Source organism: Aplidium turbinatum, chromosome 8, assembly GCF_918807975.1.
Source record: "Aplidium turbinatum chromosome 8, kaAplTurb1.1, whole genome shotgun sequence".
In the NCBI taxonomy this organism is placed as follows: Eukaryota; Metazoa; Chordata; class Ascidiacea; order Aplousobranchia; family Polyclinidae; genus Aplidium; species Aplidium turbinatum.
Window position 1 is genome coordinate 25068661 of NC_137479.1, and position 16785 is coordinate 25085445.

The window sequence follows — 16785 nt, forward strand, 5'->3', positions numbered from 1 at the left end:
ATTAAGGGTTTATGGGGCCCTGGGCTGAGATGAAAGTGGGGACCCTTATCAAGTGACATTTTTCGCTAAAAATTAATGGTGGAGTGGGGCTACGACACGGGCCCAGTTGCATGTATCTGTGGCACCGAGCCCCGAACAGCGGACCAGTGGCGCAGCCAAAAAAAATTTGGGGGGGGGGGGCCAAATATTTGATGATTTGAAGAGAACAACAAAGTGTTTGATTTAAAGCCATCGCCACTTGATGTGCAGTGGCGTATCCTGGTGGGTTGAAGCAATAAAAGTGGTAGGGGGGTTAGAGCGTGCCGAAGGCACGCGTATTCTAGGGGGGTCCGGGGGCATGCTCCCCCGAAAAAATTTTGAAAAATTACACTCAAATAATGGTTTATAGCGCTTTCTGAAAACACTTTTAGGGTAATATTTGTATGAAATTTATTAGCAGATAAACAGCTATTAACTTATTAAAGATAGCTCTTACACACGAACGGGCAAAAACTGCGGCTAAAATTAGAGAACACTAAAAACTCAGCTACACAAAAACTCAACAACTACACAAAAACCCAACAGAGTAAGCCATTCTGAAATCGCTTCCACAAATTAGTTCAAAGAAACGTAAATCGCGTAAATTTTGCGCGATTTACGATTTGTAAAATTTATTGGTGTCTTTCTGTGTGTCTAAACTCTAAAACAAGTCCTTGGGGGTGTTAATAGCCAGATGTCTTGGAAAACGATATAAATTTCTACAAACTTTATTATATTTTCAACAAAGCGCTCAACTTTAAGAATCCAAACTTTGAAAATTTGGGGAGGGGCATGGCCTCTTTCGCCTTCCTGGCTACGCCTATACAGCGGATCACCTTCTTGTTTGCCCTCGGCTTGCCACCCGGTGCAGTAGGTGAGACCTGTCAGTGTATAACTCCGTTGCGGAAGAATGTGTCAATCTGTGGTGTATCAACGAACTTTAGAAGACTCGATAGAAGAAGAACTGCATCATTATTCATATCTAACTGACCATCTTGTATCAGATAATGTCTTCAAAACAGGCAAACCATCTAGGAATTTTAGATGGACTTGCCAACGATGAGTAGACGAGACGAGCCATGAGTAAAGGCTTTGCAACAATTCAAAAAGCTCGGCGGCAGAACGGCATGTTTCTACTGGACATTTAGGCTACCGATTAAATTAAGTGAATGTGCTGTGCAAGGGACATAATGAGCTACACTACATTTCTCGCGCAGAAGAGCTTGAAGACCGTTATACTTGCCACTCATATTGGCAGCATTATCATAACTTTGACCCGTAATCCGTACCATTTTCGGATATGAAAGTATCAAATAAATATGTTTTTTTGTTAAAAAAAACGAAGAAAAATTGTATAACTGGGGTTTGGCAGGGGTGCTGCAGCACCGCAGCACATATGGGTGAGCCGCCCTTGCTTGTTTGAGATACACATTTAAGCAGTAATCTCCAGTTGTGCAACTAAAAAATTAGTAGATTTTTTTCTTTGAAGTGGGGGCCCCCAAAAGTGGGGGCCCTGGGCTTCAGCCCAGTCCGCCCCCCCCCCCTTAATCCGGCACTGCTAACACAACAGAAGTTTCATGAGATATTTTGCTGTCACGTAATTTTAAGACTTTATAACCGCATGTTGCACTTGTTCTATGATTGTGATCGAAACAGCGACGAGTGACTTCATTTGGGCTGTTTTTTTATGGCTCGGTCACTCATCAATTAGAACTCAAAGACTCAATGAAAACGATAAGCATGTGCTGATAGATCAATATCACCACCTAGCAGTAGACTACGCAACGCACATCTGTACCGTAACTTTGGTCCACTTATATTTTGACAGCCATTTTATGATAGTATGTGTGTCAATAACATTCATAGCTTTCCATAATTACAACAGGCATTCAACAAATAGGCATGTTTGCCGATATTAGCGGATCTGAAATGGGGCACTTGGTCACGCCACAAGCCAAGAAAAAAAGGAATTGTTTTGGTTTTTAAGAACGTTTTACCAAATTACATCAACGATCAACGTAACTGGCATTACTGAAAAGTTTAACAAGCTCTTTCTAAGACCATCACTATGTCGAAAGTTTACTAAAAATTTATTCTCTCCAACATCGAGGGCGGAACACCCCAAAGCGCAACAAACTACGCATTGGCTATAGTTTTTTTTTGCAGTGTCTGCAGGCATTGAATCAATGAAGGGAACTTTGCTTACTGAATACCACAACTAGCATCAAAGTTTTCAATCAACAGGATCACACTAACAACATAAAATTTGCGTTAACTGCAACCCATGTTAAAGCTAATTTATTAACACATACTGTGCAAGAAATATACCCTGTACTGTATACTGCAAAAATTTATGAAAACTGGCCTGACAATGACGAAGTCTTAATGAAATAGCTATTTATGTAGATCTAGTGCTTGCCTACTTACTTTAGCTCAAACCAGTGAATTAAACCTAACAATTAAGTTATAAGTAACGTACCGGTATTAAAAAATAAACTTTGTAGGCCACATAAAGTCGTTGCCTTTTTTTATCGAACATTTAAGTACCGTACAACTTGCCTCGTTTTTCACAATTAATTACAACTTCCAAAATGAATTTTTGTAAATGGGCCACCTAAATATGACGTTATAGGGGGAGCGAAGTGCCAGAATCGTTGTATTGCGTTCCATAGGTTGGCGAAAGACATTGTATTGGCATCATAAAACAAACAGGTGGAAGAACAGCAAGACAACAGCGTCATATAATATTTGAAGCATGCTAAAAATCATGAGCTTGATGAACAATCCTATTTTTACATCTCTTTTGCGAATCAGTATTATCACGAATAAATTAAAATTGTACTACAGAAATACAGTTACACACTGTTTTCTACCACTTCGGGAGACTTTAGTTGAGAATTGATATGGGTTTAGTTGGGAGTACAATCGCTGTTAATTCAGAATAAAATGACAAATATGTTTTTAATGAGATGTATTATTTGAACATCAAAAGTGAGAAAAACTAACTGGAAAAGGTGATCTGGTACTATGACACATCCTCAAATGGGCGATCTACCGAGATGTCATGAGACATAGCCACAAAAAAAACTATTTTACGGTACTGTATTTTCTCCACACTAATGGCAGAATCAACTCGCAGGCCCACCAAGCACACATCAGACTTTTTTTCAAAATGATCCTACCTGCATAGCCAAAATTGTATATCCATAAACGAATAATTTAATTAAGTAACTTTGAATTACTTAACTACCGTACGTTAAGCAAGCATTTATCATTTTTCTTTAATGGAAGGACCTGTGTTGTACCCCTCGGCATCTATGCAACCACCAATAGCTTTAGCAGCAGTTTTCATAGCCCCACACCCAGCCAAAGGATTAACAGATAAAACTGATCGTTTTAGCGTGCTAAATTTGTGCAACACTCATAAAAAAGTTTTAAAATCGCATTAAAGCAGGGACCACTCCAATCCAACGACAAACCGAAAAAAGTTAATAGCAATTAAGCAAAACGAAAGCATCTATGAACATGTTGGGGCACAATGCACTTGAGCAGGGCTGCAAACTAGAAGAATTCACGTCTTTTTTGTTAATCTCGAAAGGTAAACCACCCAATATTATAACCAAACACTTTCTATTAAGTTTGAATGGATATATTTATATTGTTGTTCATTCTAGGATAATGAAATGAAAATTCTGATATTTTTAATTCAATCCAATCCTAGTTTACAGTCCTTGCTCTTCAATAGCCTAAAGAAAAACATTGGTAGATTGTTCAGTGCTCAAAAGAAGTGATTTTTTATTGAAATATTTAATATTTTACATTTCTAAAAGAGCTAAAATTTAGCTTGGGCACTGAAGTTTGCAATCAACGCAGCAAACAACTCAGTCCGCTATTACATCGAATCAACGTCTGAAGAAGAGCTGTTTGGCTGGTTAGGTATGCATCTTTTCAACAAAACAGAAAACGATGCACATTGAAGATACATCTCAACTGTTCACTACAGTGAAGGATAATTATCAAACACATTGGCTAAACTTAAATTAGTGGTGTTGGTATTTGATCGAGAGTTTTCTTTCTTTCCGTTGGGCTTGCTCTTGTTAGAATGCGGTGGATGGAAGGCTTGAGGCATTGGTTGAGAAGAGAGACTTGGAAAATCTGCATTAAGATTTTTGGAGGAAAATCCCTTTTTCTTTTTTGAAGAGGAAGAGTGATCATTGACACTTTGAGGTGCTATTTTATCTGCTGAATCACATGATTGAATCTCATTTTGATTGGGTAAACATGTTGAAAACGTATCAAATTCAACATCTTGTGCATATCCTGAATAGCCAACCACCTTTTCATTTTTTTTAGCCATACTTTTCGAATCATTTTGTTGAAAAGCATTATTTTTCTTCTTTGGCTTTTGTTCTTTCTTAGGTTGGTTTGATAAAGAAGTAAAACCAGGAGGCGCGCGTAAAGGTTTAACGGTGGTAGATGGTGGTAGACTGGGAAAATCAGCTTGAGAATCTCCTAATTCATATGCACGCAAACCAGTATTACTTTTAGAAACCTCTTGATTAGATTTGGTAGAAAATCCTGGTGGGGCTGAAACACTTGAAAGAGATGACAAAGAAGGATAGTCTTGCGGAAATCCTATGTGCCCAGATGAAGTTTGAGAACTTTCTACTCCTTTTGACATCTCGTTAGAAATTAGCTTTACATTGGATGAGGGACCACTAGAATAACTTTCAAAACTTTCTACATGCTTTGCAGATCCACGCCCAACAAGTACTGAATTCATTGAATTTAATTTAGGAAAATCATCATCATTATTTTTGTAGCTTTTTTTGACATGTTTTACTTTTTGTTTACCAGAAAAATTGCTTGCACTGGGCTGAGAACTGCTCATGTTGTTTGAAATGGGCGTCTTTGGGACTGAAGTGGGTTTGGCTTTCTTTCCTTTAGCAGACTTGGAATTACCCCACATTGGCACACCAACCGAAACATTTTTATTAGACGATAAAGATGGAAAGTCTTCCACCGATTGAATACTCGATTGCAAGCTTGCGTTTTTGTTCCATAATAAATCAGCACTTTCAGATTTGATTTCTTTCTTGCTTTCAATTGGTGGATTCTTGCTTTTTTCAGAAAGTTGTGGTTGTTTATCAGAAGATGCTTCAAGTTTAGGAAAATCAGCTGATTGATTCAACGCAGATCTTCCTTCTTCCAATGAAGTTTCTCCATCTAGTTTGTGATCTTTTACTACATTTGCTTCCACCGAGGCTTTGGACTTTTTTAATTCTTCTTTTGATAACAAAAGTGCTTTTTCTAGATCTCCATCTCTTTCAAACGCATCACTGTAATTGTGATTATTATCACGTTTTGGTTGTTGAGATCGTGGCCTGCGCTCACCAAGACTATGTTGTCTGTTATCTCTTGAACTTGCTGGAGTTCTTCTGGCATATTGAAAACCAAGATCAATTTGACGATCCATTTTCTGCTGCATCTTGGTTTTATTTTCTTTGTGAGTAGAAGCACAATGAGCTTTGAAGTCTAACTCAGTCGCAAAAACAGAGGTAAACTCCTCTTTGGCGCAACCGTCAATCTCACAGAGAAAATGCTTGTCTTTATAATGAAACCGTAAATCTGGGTAAGTTCCATAAAACTCATTGGTCTCACCATGGTCACACAAATGGCAGTAATAATGACTTGTTCTTAAATGATGAAAAAGCTTATCGTCGTCAAGAAAACGAACATCACAATACTGACATAATGGATGTCCACGATGCGATCTATCATCGGGGTCTCCAACTCGTTTATGAGTTGCTAAATCTTTTCTGTTATACACTTTACATTCACTTGTAAAAGTGCGATTGTGCTCAAGACAAATATCACAATAAAAAAGTGTGTGCTCTTTTCGAAGGTGCAACTTTGTACCTTCAAATGTCCTGTCAGGAGGTCGATCTTTGCAAATCGGACATTTATGCTCAATTATTTTTTGGTATTCTTTGATGATGGCAATATCAGCAAAGAATATTCCAACATCGTATGCTCTGTCTCTAACTAGTTTGAGGGTGTTTAGTTCATCAAATGTTGCTTTGGTTTTAGTAAATATCACTTTTTTCAAGTCTTTACGACACACTGGACAAAACATTTCTTCACAAAGTAGTCTCAGTTTGGTTGAACACTTGAAACATATGATGTGATTGCAATGGCCAATAGCATAAATTTCTACCGGATGCGCACACACTACACACAAGCCATCTCCTTCACTTTCACTTAGTCGTTTTCTTGGCGTTTTTGATCGTCTTGCAGTCTGAGTCTTTGGTTTATACTGAACCTTCTTTTCATTGTTAGACATAGTGATTAGCTGTTGAATATAATGCAGTACAACTTCCTGTTAACAGTTTGATAACACAACAACAGTTTGATAATAATTGTCTAAAATAAATAAAACACAGGCTTAGCATTAAAACTTTCACCATTTTTATATACTATAAGCTAGTGACATATGGCTGTTAGTTTTTTGGGGGAAGCAAAGTATCAATTTTGGTTGTTTGGAGATAGAATCGTGTCTTTCAACAAAACATCAACCCTACAGCATCAGTTTTGCTTAAGATGACACACATCAGTCTTGCTTAAGAGATAGCAAGCACCCCTTTTGCAGTACCACTACTTTTTTGTTAGCGGTTGCACTGCTACATTTTGATGGAGAAACGACTGCAATAGCGGCACTACTTTTTGTTTTAATGTAGCGGAGAGGCGCTACACATCTTTTAATCGCACTCTCACTGCTTTCCAATTTAAAGTGAAAAAAATAACTTATATAATTTTGGAGATTTTTTATGGAACCAACCCGTAAAAAATCAAAGCAAAAATCATTCGACTAGTATATTGCGGGAAACATCAAGCCATGTTTACACCAACAAGAGTGACACCAATATCAATCACAACTCTGAAGATGAATTTTTTCATGTGTTGATACCATCTCATGAAACGTCAATACAGAAAGTCAATTGTGGAGATCTTTTTATTTCAGTCAAAAACAAGTCCTTGAGCTTTCCTAGTACCGTACCGATTTATAATGTCTCATTATTAAATACAACATCCCCATTCCTTCCAGCGCTGCGGTAGAGAGATTTTTCTCTGCTGAAAAAGTGCTACACAGTGGGTTCACCAGCATGCGGACACTTTTTTTACAATTGCTATATAACTTTTGACTGGCTGATGCTAGAACGCCATGACCGAATTTTTTCAAGTCATTTCAGACAAATGACCAAAAAGTCTTAGCAAAAAAAAAAAAACAGGCAAACAATTGACTTGCCTACTCAAAGGTATGACTTTAGTCTCAGCTCTCGTTTTTCTAACATCTGGCAGAACCGATCTGAAATGAAGTAAAATGTAAAAAATTTGACAGAAAGCAAGCTGAAAAAAGCTTCAAAAGCCCCTTTTTTTACCTTGTTTTGTAGTTCCCATACACACTAAGTGTTTATTGCTCTTTAAAACAAATAGGCTTAACTTTTTGCTTCTTTTGACACCAAAACCAGCCCAAAAGCTTGACTGGAAGCAAATTTATTGTAGACTAGTCAATCTGTATGGCGACCATCTTGTATTTTTCACATAAAGTCCGGGCTCCATCGGAATTTGCACAAAATCAAAAATTTTTTTTTAAACATTCCTAGGTGAAACCACATGAAACAAGCCATGTTGATGCGCAATCTGCCGCAGGCGGAGATAACGACTGATGATGAGGTATGCCCATAGGCACCTTTTAAACTCTAGTTCTGTAGTTTTTGAAAAATCACCCCAGTATAGCCCACTGCTATTTGTATGTACTTTTTGTTTGTTTATCGCCAGCAAAACAATAAACTGAACCATACAGTAACTAGGGATGGGCAAAATAGAATACCGAATATAGAATAACCAGTTGTGAAGCCTAACCGGTTTCAAAATGCACATGAAATCGGATAATTGAAATCGCTTTAAAGATCGACTTCGTACCATTCCGTCTGGTCACAACGAATTCGCTACAGCGGAAGTAGAATTGTTTATTGATTTGGTGCAATCCGGTGTAAGAAAAACGCACAAGTTTTGTTGTTTGCATTAAACAGATCTTTCTTGTCAAGCGCTTTGCAGTCGTCACAGTCTTTTGGAAGTACGTACGGTTAGTTGGCTTTGTCTTAGCTTTTACTATGCCAGTACAGTGACATGGACGAATTGTTGAGCTGTGGGATTGAAGATGCCACTGGCGCCGACTTACGGGGTGGCCACGCCACTCGTAACTGCTGTGGCGGGGTGGCAGCCACCCCGTTTAGGTTACATTACTTACTGCAAATAATGAAAGGACGTTTAAATCTTTTTTTGATCATTGGTTTTTGCTTCAAGTCAGCGTAAAGCAAGAGATGAACCAATGCAGTATTGCGAAGAAAATGATTGTTTTTGTCACAAGCTACGATCTTATGATCTGCTTGATCTATTTGCAAGCAGTGAAACCATTTCATTAATGCTTCCCAACGTGGTCTGCATTATGAAAATATACTTATCGTTGCCTTCCACCATCTGCGAGGCGGAGCGATCGTTTAGTGCACTCAGGCGCATAAAAAACTACTTGCGATCTACCATGACGCTACAGCAATTGAACCACGTCCTAGCTTTAAATGTTTATCAAGCTGAAGCTTTACGGTTACAACTTGACCAGTTGATTAACAGTTGGATTGACAGAGCTGCTGTTCGCAAAAATACTTTTGCCAAATGTTAAGTGTCAGAGCAACAACTTAAAGTGCCCCTGACAGGTGGGATCCAAGTATAGTAACTTTTTAAAGCATTTCCTAGCGCAGAATTACACTTAGCAAACTTTTTAATCTTAACCTCGTAGCTCGACTGGTTAGGGCGTAATTTAATCAAACGATTGCTCCGCAGCGCCACCACAGGCGAAACTCCATATTTCACTGCTCTGGGACGACTTTGGTGGTATTACGTCATCCTAAGTGGACGTCGTTAGCAACGGATGAAACAAACGCTTCCTAGATGTAATTGCTGGATCACAGTTTGGTCGGAGTTGGTACAAGCGGTTGCTTTTTTCGAAGATTTATTGTTTTTTGCAGTTTAATAAAACTGTACTGGATGCGTTCCTACAAAACCTAAAATATACTTTAAGTGAAAAATGAAGAAATCGTACGAATCATCATTCATATTTAATTCATCATCACTATTCAAAAATAAATAAAAGTTCTCTCTCTCTCTCTCATAATGTGCCTTCAGTTGGCCAGTGAAATCCTGTGTAACGGCCATCTGGATCTGGAAAATTGTTTCGGATTCGCCAAACAATGCATGACGGCATTACAATACGATTGTTGCTTCCGAGAGCATCACCTTGTAGTATACACTCCAACACATGCCTGTAGGCATTTTTACTTTAGTGGTATTAACAAAATCATCTTCAGTGAAGTGAACATATACGACTAGTTTTGTACGGCCCATCCCACTTTCGAACACTTGAAGAAAACTTTGATCATTTTCTTCTCAGTACCTTGTTTTGTGGGAAAGTGGGAAAAGAAAGCACACGGTCTTTGTCACTGACAATGTCACATAAACAGCAATTTGTAGGCATTGCCTCAACCATAAATCAAAGGTGCTGTTTGTGAAATACTGTTGTTACACTGCAATTGGCTATAGCCAGATTAGGACAAATAAAAAAGTATGAAAATTGTAGCCCTATGAAACTGCAATTTCAATTGAATTGAGATGCTGTTTGATAAAAGTAAACTCAACCTATTTGATCGAAACCTGATAGTAATAATAAGTTCACTTTTTCATTTCGGTAATTCTTAATTTGCGCATGCTTTAGATCAACAGAGCCCCACACATTCACGTTTTGCAGTAGCCGTACCATACTTTACCAAGTCATCACAGAGAAAGAATGTATCCTTCCCGCTTACTGTGACGTCACAGCGGTGTTGCCGTCTTCATTTTCGCAATTGAATGAGTGCCAGATTCGCCGATGTCAACGAAAGTTTGCAAGCGTGTAACTTAGTAGCCTGTTGATATTTTTTACGATTTGCTGGTCAGAAAAGTTTGTTAGTGTCATCTTTTTGGTATCTTAGGTAAATTTAGCAAATTTATTTTCCTGTCAGAGGCACTTTAACAATAAAATTCACATCATACCTCCAGTGCTTTGTTTTAAAGTTGCTTTGTAAATTATCGAGCTACAAATCAGGTGTGAAAAGACAATTGCATCTATGAAACATGCTTAGTAAAAATCAAATAAAAACATGCAGTTTGAAAGTTTTTAGGTTGTCATATTGTGCTATCCGCCACCCCGTGCAAAAATAAAAGTCGACGCCAATGGAAGATGCTACATGCAGTAGTGAAAATGAATCAGCAAATTTGGCTTTCCCACCTTCAGAAATAGCTACCTATCTCACGTTGTTGAAAGCATCCACTACGTCTTTTGAAAACACCCTTGTTGTTTGGTGGAAAGCAAATGAAAACCAAACTTCTTGTTTATATATCCCAGTTTTAAAATATTTTTGTGTACCTGCCACATCTGCTTCTTAAGAGAGATGTTTTTCAAGTGCAGGTTTACCTGCCACCAAGTTGAGATCCGGTTTGACTGGTGAAAATTTAGAAAGCCTAAATTTGTTACACTGCAATAAGCAATTTTTGTGATGTTCATTGTCTTTGTAAACTCAAATTATTAAAATGTGTCGATAGTATAAACGGTCAATTATTCTAAAATAAATATCTGTATTCTATATTCGGTTTCAGTATTCTAGAATAGCTACCTACGTAATTATTCTATTTTGCCCACCCCTAACAGTGACTACACTAGGCCTAGTTTGACACAAAAAACAATCTATATTTCAAATATGATCAGACCTAGACCTGCCAATGAAGAGGAAAAACAAATACAAGCCTACTTGTGAGATAAACTAAATTTCAAATATTGCTTTTAAGTTAAGACAAAAGTTAACCAAGGCAACACGATTCACGAACACAGGATGGATTGGAAAGCAAAGCCAAAACTGCAGTTTCACCATTCTCTTAAGGTTGCCAGATCTAAATAATTTTGTTGCCAAACTTCAACCAAAAAACAACCTAACACAGTAAAAAATACACAAACTTTAAAATGTATAACACTACATGGATTTTTGTGTTTTTAATTGGTTTATTGTGGGCTGATACCGTAACCTAGTGGATAAGAGTTTGGGAAAAAACTCGAGGTCACAAGTTTAAATTAAAAATCAGTACCTTCAAAACAACAAAGCGAATTTTTTTTTTCTAAATCGGATCGTTAATGAATGGAATAAGTTACCCGAGAAAATTTTCACAGCACCTAGTTTGTACAGTTTCAAAGCAAGACTGGATCACTACTGGAAAAACAAAGAAGTTAAATTTGACCCACTTGGATGGACATTTGTAAGTACTGGCCGCCTCCACTAAAGTTGATATTCACTACATCTTGTAACTTGTAGCCTACCGTAGGGCGTAGGCCTATGTAGCCCACTATGTATGATGTATCATGTAGGCTATATCTAATTAGTAATTCTTCTTCTTCTTCAATTGCCTTGCCTGAACCAGGCATCGACGGCCTCAGATGAATAATTCAACCAACTGTTTCTATTATATGTTGCATGGATGATTGCTTCTGTTTTGTCGTTAAAAATTGTCCCAGATGTGTTTGTCTTTGTCTGCAAGGTGCCCGCTTTCCAAAAATTTTACCAGTTAAAGAGAGATGCTCCAGTTTTTGCTTTCTTATTACATGGCCGAGAAATTTATATTATCTGGTTTTCATACTTTTTAACAGAGTTCTGGTTTGGTTCACTTGGTGTAGAATTTCTTTATTTGTTTTCTTTGCCAGCCATGAAATGCGTTGCATTCTACAGAAGCACCACATTTCAAAAGCATTAATCTTTTCTGCCATTTTTGTTCAAATATTCCAGGTTTCAGAGTTGTAATGAAAAACAGGATAAATATAGCATTTTACAACTCTAGATCTTGTTTTGAAAGAGATATTTTTATTGCAAAGAATTGGTTTCATTTGTTGGAAGCTTGCTTTTGCTTGGGCTGTTCTTATGTTGAGCTCTGTTTCGTCTCTTGCATCCCAATTCACCATAGTACCGAGGTATTTGAATTTTTGGACCTGTTTAAGAATTGTTCCATTAACTGATAAATTACAAATAGGAGTTTCGGTTGCTTTTTTCTTTGCTATGACCATTGTTTCTGTTTTCTTTTTATTTAATTCCATATGCCAAATATCTTGCTTTTCGTACACACAATATCTAATATGTTCTGCAGTTTTACGTCCGAGTCGGCTATCAAAACGGTGTCGTCAGCATATCGTATGTGGTTAATGTTGTTTCCTTCAATACTAATACCTCTTTCATCTTCAATATGTCTTAAAATTATTTCGCTGTATAATGAAAAAAGGTCAGGTGATAGCACACAACCTTGTCTTACTCCTTCTGAATGGGCGTGTAGTCACTGCAGTCATCATTTCTCCTGATAGCAGCTGATTGTTCGTAATATAAATTTTGAATGATTCTTAGATCTTTGTCGTCTATTCCAATTCTGTCGAGCATGCATAACATTTCATTGTGTTGAACTCTATCAAAAGCTTTTTTATAGTCGATGAAGCACAAGTAGGCCTACAGGTCTTTTTGCATTTGGATTGATCTTTGAGCGAGGTTTTTCAGAATGAAAATCCTAATGAAAATTAGTAATTACCTATCTCTATTGACGGTTATATTCTATCTTATAAGGTGTCTCCAGCCCCAGGTATTTTTCGTTTTATTTTTCTGGTGTTATGCTGTGCCTTTATATGATATGTATGGTTTTGGTAGCATTGACTCGTATTTCTTGGTGTTTTTTCTCTTGTTTAAGACTTCCTTATTAGTGTTCTATTTCGTTTTCTTTTTTACTATTTTTGCTACGTTAGTCAATAGTCATCATGAAGGTGAAAAAGCACTACTGTGCTTGCAACACCATCATTCTTATTATTTTAGGAGATATAATCATTTCGATTGCTTTGGTTCGATTCCTACCTCCTATTTTTATTTTATTCTGTAACTGAACTGAGTGCAATGTCACGCATGATTGCGTTACTGATTATTTAATACAAACTTAATTTGCTTATTTGGGCCTCACAACGCAAACGTGGAGGCTTTTTTTACCAATGCAGAATTAGTGGAAAAAAGAAATAAATTAAATGGCCGTTGAGACGACAATAGGAATTTCAACGCTTCAGTAGGCTACAACTTCAAAGGTATGTCTTGTGGGAATTTGGATGTATTTTTAAAATCAAAGTAAAGCTTGTTTGCCAAAGTTGCTTTTGCAAAAAAAACGGTTTGCTTTGAAATACTTTTAAAGAGGTGGCTTGAAGCAGTAGTAAGTTAGCTGCATTTTAGTTTAGATTGAGTTTGATTAAGGCGTGACATATTTTTTGCTGAACTAAACTTCGAATTTACTCCACTTCAAAACTTTAACTTCGAAACTACTCTATTTTCTAAAAAATCGGGAAAACTCCGGCTCAACTCCTCTAGCCTGGATTTTTGGCTACAAAGTGTAAAAAGGATCTGGCAACTCTAAAGCAAAACTGGGTGACAAGGTTCTATTTGAATAAGGACCTTCTGATGATCCTCCTTTTAGGCCTAGGGTGAAACAAGCCGTAGTGTAGAGGTTTTAGAAAGTACGGTATTATAGCCTATTTGATTTAATTTTGCTCTGCTTGGCTTTTTTGCTTGGCGTTGAGCGCTTTTTGTAGTATTAATAGTAGGCCTAGGCCTATGTAGGCTATTATTTATTTTTTATAAAATAATATTTGTATTCACAAGAAGATCTTCAAGAAATATTGGTCAATGTTAGCCTAACTCAATTGGTAAAAATTTAATATGAAAATTAACGCTAAAAAGACCAAATCAATGATAATCTTAAAATCACCAGACACTCCAGTACTCCAAATTATAATTGACAACGAAAATATACAAAATGTAAAATGTTTTTCCTGTCTTGGACATTTAATAACTGAAGATGGGAGGTGTGACCATGAAATTCTAAGACGGAGAGAAACTGCAAGAACTGCATTAGGAAAAATGAAAAATATTTTAATCAATCAAAGTTTAAATTTATCAATTCATCAAAGGATATTAAAATGCTATAGCCTATCTGGTCAACCCTTTTATACAATTCTGAAACTTGGACAGTGTCACAAAAAATGGAGAAACGGATCGATGTCTTCGAGCTCTGGACATACAGGTAAATGTAAAGGTAAATGTTAAAAATTTCATGGAAACAAAAGATCACAAGGCTAAGTTATAACGATGAAACAGGTCTCCAAGTTCAATTCACGCAAAATTTTCAAGTGTGCAAATCTACCCGGATATAACCTATCAAGGCTTTGTCAGTCCGAGGATAAAGGTTCAAAAAACAACCAACCAATCAAAAACTTAGTCATGTTTCTCAAATTTTCTGATTATGAATCAAACTTGTGCATGGATTATTTTCTTGTTCATTTGTGCTGAAAATAAAATTATCATTGATGCTTTTGTGTTCTTAACAAGAGAGATTTTCCTATAAGCGTAGGCTACACATTCAATGTTTCCATTTGATATTTCTTTTACCATAAAAACTCATAGCATGACAACAGCTCAACATCAAACGGTTGAAGAAATTGAAAATTTTACCGATATGATTTTTTCAAGCGGCTTACAGAACCCTCCACAAGTGGGTGTATGACCTTCACTTGCGGGCGGGCCGTATGAGTATGAACCACTTTGGCGGACACTGCATTTTTCGCACTCGGGACTTCCGCTTCCGCCGCAACATGCTAAAAGTCCGGTTAGGTATAGAAACTGCAGATAGGCGAATATACGTAGACTGAAACGAATCTGATACCGGTACACCAATTAAAAAAATATGTAAGATTTATTTAAAATTGGCTTGTAGGTGCAGCCCTTCCATGTATTTGCAGCCTGCGTTGTATGCCAACTTAACTTTTTTACATAGGCTAGATAATTTCAAATAAAAATTTATTGCATAAAATGATCTACTCTGCTTATCACAAATTAAGCAGTGCAACTTTGCGTAAAATATATTTTAGGTCTAACAGTAAAATAAACTAACAGAAAAATACAATCTTCAACATGCGTATCAGTATATTATAAAAACACGGAAAATTTGACTGATATAGGTTGGTTAGGCTACATTAGTTTAAATCAATCTATCAAGCACTTATGAAATGTATATAAAAACGATCAATTAGTATTACAAACATAATCAATTTTTTCCAAAATTAGTGCACAGAGGTTCCAAAAAACAAACTTTTCAATTCATCATATAAAACAAGCACCAAAGCGCCGCCAGTGCCTCTGAGAACGTTAGAGAAAGCACCTTTGAAGAAAGCTTTGCCACCTTCTTGTTCTCGAATTTTTCTCCAACAGTCAATGGTACCAGTGTACATACGATCTTCTATTCCACGCCCAGACTGCATCATCATTCGCCTTCGCACAGTGTCAAACGGATAAGACAGGATGCCAGCTCCCGTTGTAACAACTTGAGCAATCATCCAGCTTACTACAATTGGAGTGTTTTTTGGGTCTGGTAACATTCCCTTTACTGTATCATAAGTTCCAAAGTACGCTGCACGGTATACAATGATACCTTGTATGGAAACTCCAAAGCCTTGGTAGAGACCTCTAACGCCATCTCGCTTTGCAATTGTTGTGATGCAGTCTCCCAATCCAGTAAATTCTCTTGATGTGCCTTTGCCGACGTCTGCTGCTAAACGGGTTCTTGCAAAATCAAGGGGGTAAACAAAACACAAACCAGTTGCACCAGCAGCACCTCCAGACGCCAGGTTTCCTATAAAATAACGACCAAACTGTGTTTTCTTATCTATACCAGAAAGAAAAATCTTTTTGTAGGTATCTTTGAAAGCAAAATTCAATGCTTGTGTCGGAAAATATCTGATGACGTTTGCAAGATTACCACGCCAAAATGACATTAAGCCTTGCTCTTTTGGAATTCGAATAAAACAATCTACAATTCCTTTGTACTGATCTTCCACAGCAATTTGCTTTGAAGCCGCTTGAACTTGCAAAAGAAGTTTAACTCTTTCTATTGGAGCAACCAAAGTCTTGGAAATCGCTGCAGCTGTGCCGCCGACGGCGAGATCTTGAGCAAAGTTTTTAAAGCTGAAAGGCATCTTGTTTGACTACGTATTTCATAGATGGTTGAAAAACTATCTTGCTTGGCTAACTAAAGCTTTTTCTTGTCAAATTACTTACAAATTAACTACCACTGTCACAAAGTCTAAGCTCATATTTTTTTCTGGGGTTTTAACGCAAATATCTGCTACAGTTTAGTTTACATTGTTCTGCATTTGGAAACTGTACGAAAAACAGAAGACTGTTTAAAACATTAACTTTGATGCAACAGTACGCATTGTTGCGTCATATTTCAAAATTGGTTTATGTTAAAACTGCGTCATTAAACACAAAGGAATTAAGTCAGAAACTTACTGTACATCAAATATAGGCCTACTGTAGGTATCAGTCTCGAAAACAGGAATTCTTAAAAATTTTTTAACGTGGACCCCTTAAAACAATTTTTGGTTTGCGTGGACCCCCTTTATGGCCTAGTTAGTCCGACAAACTTTTTTGATCAGCATGAATTGGACATAACGCAATAAAATTAAAATGAATTGGTAACAAAATTTATATCTATTTGAATAAGTACCTTTTGATGATCCTCTTTTTAGGATGAAACAGGCTGTCAACGGTTTAGAAA

The 16785-nt window shown here is 37.0% G+C and overlaps 2 protein-coding genes across 2 annotated transcripts; both read right to left on the bottom strand.

The window, feature by feature from the left end:
* Positions 1–2278: 2278 nt before the first annotated feature.
* Positions 2279–6392, bottom strand: LOC145775919 (uncharacterized). Its single transcript, XM_082587326.1, has one exon. The coding sequence runs from the start codon at positions 6359–6361 to the stop codon at positions 4016–4018; it is 2346 nt and encodes a 781-aa protein (XP_082443452.1). The 5' UTR covers positions 6362–6392; the 3' UTR covers positions 2279–4015.
* Positions 6393–15067: 8675 nt separating this feature from the next.
* On the bottom strand, positions 15068–16380 carry LOC145775568 (ADP/ATP translocase 3-like). The gene has a single exon (XM_082586873.1). It carries the CDS (start codon positions 16199–16201, stop codon positions 15290–15292), a length of 912 nt encoding a protein of 303 aa, XP_082442999.1. The 5' UTR covers positions 16202–16380; the 3' UTR covers positions 15068–15289.
* Between the last annotated feature and the right edge of the window lie 405 nt (positions 16381–16785).

What these genes read in the sequence shown, in the direction of transcription:
- LOC145775919 (XM_082587326.1), bottom strand. Translation starts at nt 6,361, where the DNA reads ATGTCTAACAATGAAAAGAAGGTTCAGTATAAACCAAAGACTCAGACT.
- LOC145775568 (XM_082586873.1), bottom strand. Translation starts at nt 16,201, where the DNA reads ATGCCTTTCAGCTTTAAAAACTTTGCTCAAGATCTCGCCGTCGGCGGC.